This window comes from Sardina pilchardus, chromosome 11 (genome assembly GCF_963854185.1).
Source record: "Sardina pilchardus chromosome 11, fSarPil1.1, whole genome shotgun sequence".
In the NCBI taxonomy this organism is placed as follows: domain Eukaryota; kingdom Metazoa; phylum Chordata; class Actinopteri; order Clupeiformes; family Clupeidae; genus Sardina; species Sardina pilchardus.
Genome location: NC_085004.1, coordinates 21,930,718 through 21,939,207, shown reverse-complemented (window position 1 = coordinate 21,939,207; position 8,490 = coordinate 21,930,718). Strand labels below are relative to the sequence as shown.

Here is an 8,490-nt window from a genome sequence, read left to right as displayed (position 1 = left end):
CATTCTCTACAATAGGCTGTTATTAGATATACTTAGATTTCATTTGGACAAGTGTGAAACTCCCTTCCGTGGTTCAAAAGCTCCCATAAAGTAACCAGATGCCTTTTTCTAGTACACTCAAGAATGATTAACCGGTTAACCCTAGTGATTTCTTGTAAACTCACTTGCTTCGCAGAACTCAATTTCCGGATTGAGAGTGTCACGGATACTCCACACTGTGATTGGGTAGGATTTTTTCTATCTATCCAATAGCTAACCACTACCAGGCCCGTTCCATGTGAATGGATACGATAAAGTAGAAATCAGTTTGACAGGCAATTACTTTCTTCATCAGGTACCATAAGAACAGTCAGCAACTTTTTACGTGCCGTTTTCTGGTTTGGACTTACAGCAGGCGCATTCACAAGGTTTGTGTCCAAAATTGATCAGTAGTGCCTCACTGCAGATCAACTACACAGCATACAATCGTTAAATAACTCTAGGCTACTTAAAGCTTCTGTGTGTCTAATTCAAGATTATGTCATGTTTGTAATTTCAGATGACGCTAAATACAGGGGGTCGCAGGCTGAAGCAATGGCTTGTTGAGCAGATCAACAGTAACCAGTACCCCGGGCTGTTGTGGGAGGATGAGAATCGGACCATGTTCAGAATACCATGGAAACATGCTGGGAAACAGGACTATAACCAAGAAATCGACGCTTCCATCTTCAAAGTGAGCTTAGCTAATTCTGTAGCCAGTTTGTTAAGCTGTATCTGAAAGCCAGAAAGTTAATGGTTTCGGATAGCACGGATTTGATTTCCTTTCTGTTTACGTTCACTTATCCTACCCTTTAATGTTTGACGATTAGTCTATGTAAACATTAGGTCATATTTTTAAAACGATCATTTATGCAAGTGGACCTACATTGGTCCTACATTGGTAGTTTATGGGCATAATAGTTTTTCTTTCCGCCAATTCTAAGACGTCAGATTTGACGCCGTGGTGTAAAGGCAGCAGGTGCCTTAAAAGAATTTTGCCAAATCTAGCCTATATTCTAAGGAAATTCGTAATGAAATATTGAATGAGCTGTCTTTTTCTATTACAGGCTTGGGCTGTATTCAAGGGTAAGTTTAAGGAGGGTGACAAGGCTGAACCTGCCACTTGGAAGACCAGGCTCCGCTGCGCTTTGAACAAAAGCCCAGACTTCGAGGAGGTGACAGACCGTTCGCAGCTGGACATTTCCGAACCTTACAAAGTCTACAGAATTGTTCCAGAAGAGGAGCAGAAGAGTAAGTCTATAAGGATCTCACAATGTTTTTAAACTTAAAGTATTGTCAAGGGTCAACCTCAAAGTATGTTGTGTGACGTTTAAGATGCCTCCAATGCGCCGCTCGTGCGTTTATGGCGCACGGTGACTTGTTTTACGCATTACACGTCTAAAAAGAATAATTGTTACTGACAGTTTAAGGGTTAGGCTGGTAAGGGCAAACACTAACGTCTCACTCACGGGCTCTCAGTCTCTGCAGGTAAAGGGACAATAACAGCTAACATGGGTTGCTCCAGTGAAGACATGGAATGCAGTCCAGCAGAGCTTGAGGAGCTTATGAAAGATGTCAATCAGGTAATTTCCAGTTATTTTTTATTTTTGTGATATTGCCTTTCACAAAAATTAACACTACATTTCATACTCTAATGTTTGGTGCAGTGTGGTTTTGATTGTTTGTTTGTTTACTTATTTTGTGTGAAATTGAGTATCTTCTTTTCTCTGTATGCAGTGTTCTGGTGATGAATACACAAGCTTCATCAAAAGAAGTCACTCTCCCCTAGAAGACACTTGTAGCATGCAGCCAACTCAGGAGTGGTGGCCCCAGGACTCTCACAATGGTAATCATCAATGTATGACTGCAATGGACACTATGAGTGTCTTTTGGGCCTCACTTTATAAATATCGGGATATTTATAAATATATTTTTGTAATGACTTAAATGTATTACAAAGGCTATATCTGTTTAATAATTAAGTTCTTCTTTTTGACCTGTTCTGCTCATTTCCATAATGAGTATATCTTCTCAAATGAATCAAACACTATGCAACCTAAAGTAGCTTGTCTATGCAACACTTGCATGCAAAGGATTAGCCAGTTTCCTTGAAAATAATTATAATGTTGCTGACTTGACTTCTGCCTTTTCTCAGGCTGAGGGTGCTCTTTTTGTTGATTCAAAGGCTGAAACTTTTTTTAAAACAGCACTAATTTCAGCAAAGGTCACGGTATCTCAGAAAGCTAATGACTGGTAATAACCTAAAAAGTCAACAGTGAATAAACCAAGACTTAGAAGATTTATTTTGCAACTAGAAAACCTTGGTGGTGATTGAATGTGGAGGAGTCTTATGATGTCTCTCTCTCTCCTTATGACTCACAGTGCTTCCGATGCATCCAGATATTGCACCACTTGGTTCTCTCAACTATGGTAAGTATTCACTCCTCTGTGCTGCAAAAAGTGTCATTTCTAGTGTGTCTGACCCCTGTCCTCATGTTTTGTCATTGGTGGAAAGCACTCTAGTGCTACACCCAGTGTTCCATGATGTTCATTCAATGATGTTATAATCTATATCGTGCTGGAATATTATTTAATGAGTTCACTTTCTCTTTCTTTTGTACTCCTGTGTACTTTTGTACTCAATAAAAGTTGTGAATTATATCATAAAAAGCACAATGTATCAATGTTGTAATCTTACTTCACGTGTTTAACAAAGACCCAGAGTTGAGTTGAGAGTTGACTGTTCTGTTTGTCTCTTCTCCCCTCTGCACCCCATACAGCGTTCTCAAACATGCTGATCTCATTCTATTACGGTGGGAAGCCCGTGGGCAGCTTGGTGACTAGCCACCCTGAAGGCTGCCGAATCTCCCCCTGTCAGCCCCCAGCTAGCAGCCTGATCTACGGCGGGGACAGCCTGCAGAACATCCGCTTCCCGTCAACGGAACACATCGAGAACGAGCGCCAGCGGCAGGTGACCCGCAAGCTTTTAGGGCACCTGGAGCGCGGCGTTCTGCTGCGGGCCAACCGCGAGGGCATCTTCATCAAGCGCCTGTGCCAGAGCCGCGTGTTCTGGAGCGGGCTGGCCGGCCACTACGGCCCCGGGCCCTGCAAGGTGGAGCGGGACGCTGTGATCAAGATTTTTGACACAGGCCGGTTCTTCCAAGGTGAGGACGCGAGTTAAAATGTGTACGTTTCTCACTGAAAGTTTTCCCTGCTTTTATTAGGCAGAGTGGATTTGGCTTATGCTTTCGTTTGTGTGTTTGTTACTTTAAGGACTTCAGCTGTACCAAGAGGGCCAGTGCCCGGCCCCTGACCCCACTGTCACTCTGTGTTTTGGAGAGGAGTTTCATGATGTCAGCACGGCCAAGAGTAAATTAATCATCGTTCAGGTGAGAACAGACGTGAAACTACTTTATGGAGTGTGGCATATTGCCAGAGGAATAGCATAACTATACTGCATTATGCTAAAGTCGTGACAAGAGGCAGTAATGTTATGTTAAATAATTAACATCAGTGACACAGACTGTTTCGTTTTCTCATCTCTTGTCATTTACTTGGACAGATCACTGCAGTGAATTGCCAGCAGCTACTGGAAGCAATGAATGACATTTGTAGCTACAGTGTTCCCCAACACCCTGCCTGTTTCCGAGACAACCTGGCTATCACTGCCTAAGCTCAAACAATGACAACAAGCAAATGCCAGTGTAAGAAGAGGATTCATTGAGGATTCATTGTTCATTTGAAGGATTATTTTGCAAGAATTTTCCAAGCATTAATGATGACCCTTTCAAAGCATTAGTAAAGTTGGGAAATATTAATAGCAGAGCATCTCAGGTCTCAAAGGAGCAGCTCTATATTAATGAAACTTGTTGGAGAGGTCTAGCATGTGGCTCAGGAGAGAACCCATTGATTCGGTAATCCAGTTTTTTCGGATATACAGTCCATTAATGGGTTCTGTCTTGGTCCATTAAGTTTCACTTTCGCTAATGCATCTCAGGTTTTTGTAATTACTATTATAATATTCATGCATTGCATTATCCAGCAAATTCATGCTTAAAGAAGTTTAGGGTGCTTTTTCTGTAACACCTTTAATATGCCAAGCTTTGTGAGTGTGTTTACATGCACACTAAAAAAACTGATTATTATCAGGGTTTTGTAGTTATCTGGTAATTCAAGTGCTTGTGAAAATTGAATAATCAGATATTCATAATCTGTTTACTGTCGTTATCGGTTTATGAAAATCTGTTTAACACTCCTAGGTTTCTATCAATATTCTGATTTTGTTGAGACATGTACAGTATACACCTTAAACAGCTGTTTCCAGCTACCCGATCATATCAAGAAATCATTTTGTTAGTGTGCATGTAAACGTGTAAGAAATATCAGCTGTATTGAGCCTCTTTGAGTGTACAGAATCTCCATACCTTTAGTATGAGTAAATGTTTTGTCAAAAATGTTGTCAAATTTAAATGGATAGGTTTTACTATCTCATGATTTTGTTCTGTCAGAAATAAAGACATGTATCTTTCTCATCTGTGGCACTGTTGTTTGCAAACACACAATCTCACACAAGCACACAAATAGCCAACATTCAAATGCTGTTAAAATGTTTCATCAAACCAAAGTGCAATGCATAAACGTTTATGAGGATTATGTTATGAACACTGTTAAACCTTGACTTCATCAAGACTTGAATATTAATATCAATAATCCTGCGTACCAAAGATATTTTAGTGTTAGAGGTAGACCCATAAGAGACAGAAAGGCCTGAAAATCAACCTAGAATAGACCTCCTGAAGTTTTGATTTAGACTGGAGCAGAGTGGACACAATTAGGGGTTAATAACACTTAAATCAAAATCTTCAAGTTGTGTTGGGTTTTCCATGATCTTTATTAATTTCAACAGATTTTTTAATGGAAAATATTCACTTAAGAAAATATGTTCAACACCAGAAAATGTGGAGGCACCAGAAACTAGACATAATAGAAGTGAAGAACTGTGTTTCTAAAGTACCTTGAAATTTGGAGGCACCAGAAACTAGGCATAGTAGAAGTGAAGAACTGTTTCTACAGTATAATTACCGGACCTCAGAGTAAATTGTCAATGCTGAAATGCATTTGTGACCATTCACAGCGAAATCAGTCGTTTTGCGCACATCGTTATTTTGAGAAAATCAACAGTAACAAACTTCCGGGTTAAAATGTTGAATTTCACGTTTTCGCATAATTCGGCTGTATACAGTCTACAGTTTCATATTGTGAACGCATTTCACTGAAAAACCTACGTTTTGACTGTTAAACCCGGTGAAGATTCAACACATTTGCTGTCATTCTCATTGTGCACGCGCCGCTTAAACAGGTGATTTCTCCTCTTCTGGCATATCGTGACAGGAGAACCATGTCAACTTTGGATGCGGTTATCTTAGCGATAGTTTGTGTAATACCCTCGATATACATATCGTTGGAAAGCTTAGTTTATGGCCGTTCACGTGAGCACACTAACTTAATTTGCTAAATTTTACCGAAACGACTGGTTCCGCTATACAGGGTCACATTTGTATAATTTAGCATAACCTTAATTTAGACACCAAACAAGCATCATGTGATTAACTCCAAACAAAAAAAGCATTCTGATATGAAAAGATTCAATCAATAATCATATAATCAGATATGAGTGTCCATGACAGCTCATCCAGTGTACATACCCGTAATTTCCCGACTATTAGTCGCGGCTTATACATTGATTTTGCCAAATTTACTCCTCCATGAGGGTAATACAGGGGGGCAATTAATATGGTGTTTATATGGTTTTGTTTCTTTTAGCTTGCATAAAACACTGTCCTGCGGCTTATACACAATGCGGCTTATATGTGGGTAATTACCGTAGTGATTGCACTAAATTTATGATGGAATGATTTACCTAATGCTCTTCATTCTAGCGATCGCTTTGGGCTCTTCAAAAAAAACATCTAAAGACTGTCTGCCTTGTGTACCTTTACCTTATTAAGCGTATGTGTAATGTGTAATGTATATATGTATATTTATGTCTATGTGTGTTTGTGTTTGTGTGTGTGTACTGTATGTGTGTGTGTGTGTGTGTGTGTGTGTGTGTGTGTGTCTGTGTGTGTAAACTATAAACCTGCTCATAGGAGAGGACTGACTAAATTGTCCAAGAAAAAAAAAAAGAAAAAAAAAACAGAGGACATGGAGTCTACAAGAGGGAAAAAGAAGGAGATCCCCGATGACTGAGTCATGGCTAGATGGGTGATAGTGAAAGGAGGAAGAGAAGATAGGGACTCACTCACAGGAAAGGGGGGCTCACTCTCTGTTTCTCTCACTTTATGGGAGTGAGTCATGGAGATATCCCTCTCTGCAGTAGTTCACTTACACTCAGCTAGATCTCAAGTTTTGCTGTCCATGGATGAATTCCACGAACATTAACAGGAAATATTGGCGTAACCTGTGACTGCACATTTTCCTCTCAGAGACTTCAACAAAATATCATGTCATTTCTTTATGGATGAATGATATTGGATCATGTCATTTTTTTTATGGATGAATGATATTATTTTACATATTTTACAAGTGCCATGCGTCGATCAGGTGATTTGAAATCATTTTTGATAAGCTGACAGTTTGCGTCAGTTGTAGTTGACACAGCTGCGATTTCAGCTGCGATTCTTTTTCATGTTTCTCCCCCACCCACCCGTCCACTTCCAGGTGAGTTTGGAGGCAGATTGTGATTGCAGGGGCGACGCGAGGCATTTCTTTCTAACCTCATGATTCCTCAGAAGACTGCCTCTCTGTGGGGATTTCTGTGGCTCGCTCAAGCAGGCTCACATGACTCCTGACACATCTACTTCCTCATTGATCCGCCCCTCTACTTTTTAATGACTGGCACAATTTAATGGCACAGTACACACTTTCCAAATTATATTTTTGGGGAGGATTTTTTTTACCCCTTTGGTATACAGTATGGGTGTAATGTATCATAAGCTAATGAAGAGTATACGTGCACAATCGTTGTACTATTTAGGACTAGTGACTGACAGCTTTCATCGGGATGGCTTAAGGGCCTTTTTAGAAGAATTCTAAATTCTTCTTTTCCATATTCCTAACATACATTGTGCAACTTGGTACTCCTGTTTGCTTTTCCTCTTTAATGAATGTTTATTATGAGTTGATTAGGCTTAACTTTTTTAAGACAATGGTACTCTACATCTAGTACCCAAGCTCTATCTCATGAATCATACATATTAGGGGCATATTGGGGCAGCTGTGGCCTACTGGTTAGGGTTTCGGGCTTGTGACCGGAGGATTGCCGGTTCAATCCCCGACCAATCCACGGCTGAAGTGCCCTTGAGCAAGGCACCTAACCCCTCACTGCTCCCCGAGCGCCGCTGGTTGGGCAGGCAGCTCACTGCTCCAGGTTAATGTGTGATTCACCTCACTATGTGTTCACTGTGTGCTGTGTGTGTTCACTAATTCAATTAAATTGGGTTAAATGCAGAGAAACTAATTTCCCTCACAGGATCTAAAAAGTATTCTTCTATTCTATTATAAACATATACTGTATAGTCACCACAGTAAGGTCTTTTTTAGATGCAAATTAAATCGACCTCCAACCTGACACTGAACCCCTGTCCGATGTTAAACCTGGCTCTGTGTCTTACGCAGTCTCATACTCTCATACATGTACATAAAGATTAGACTATGGCTATCCCCTTGGCTAACATGGTAGCGGATGCTGGCAATCAGCCTGTCAGTCAGAAATCGTATCAATACTGTTTTATCTCTTGGCTTCTGCTCAGTAATGCAGCCTTAGGCCAAAGTTAAAGACGTCCACTGGAAAAAGTAATGAGAGAGTGAGTGTAGGTGTGTTTGTGTGTTTGGCCAGGGCCTAAAACAGATATTTGAAAGAGTCAATAAGAAGAGTACGTGTCCTATGGAGGTGTGACACTTTATATCCAATGAATAGTGATAATATATTACACTATCGGTATCATATTACACTATCGGCACCAGATATTATTATCACAGTATTAAAGATCTTTTTCCCCACACCAATAACATAATGATCAGCCAATAAAATGACTTATTATTACATTATTAAAAGTAATTATGTTATTGCTTCAGAAATGTTAAGAAATTAAGTTACTAGCAAGTTATTACGTTATGGGCATTATTACATTAAAAACGGCCAAAATCATTATGGTCGTTACTAAGTTATCAGCTCTGGTAATTACATTATTTAAGGATTTATTTTTACCAAGCCAATAATGTAATAACCAGCCAATAACTTAGTAACTTATTACACTATTGGCAAAAAGTTATTACATTATTGTTTCAGAAATGTTATTGGAAAGTTATGTTATGGGTTTGATTAAAAATGGCCAATTATACGCTTATTCTTATATTATTGGCTGCTACAAGGTCCTGCGGATATAAAATAACAATACTACTATTACTACT

At 39.7% G+C, this 8,490-nt stretch overlaps 1 protein-coding gene across 1 annotated transcript; it reads left to right on the top strand.

The window, feature by feature from the left end:
- Positions 1-276: 276 nt before the first annotated feature.
- On the top strand, positions 277-4,550 carry irf8 (interferon regulatory factor 8). Its single transcript, XM_062548566.1, has 9 exons — positions 277-407; positions 539-712; positions 1,086-1,269; positions 1,498-1,601; positions 1,756-1,864; positions 2,401-2,448; positions 2,799-3,182; positions 3,292-3,407; positions 3,581-4,550. The coding sequence occupies exons 2-9, from the start codon at positions 539-541 to the stop codon at positions 3,689-3,691; spliced, it is 1,230 nt and encodes a 409-aa protein (XP_062404550.1). The 5' UTR covers positions 277-407; the 3' UTR covers positions 3,692-4,550.
- The last annotated feature ends 3,940 nt before the right edge of the window (positions 4,551-8,490 follow it).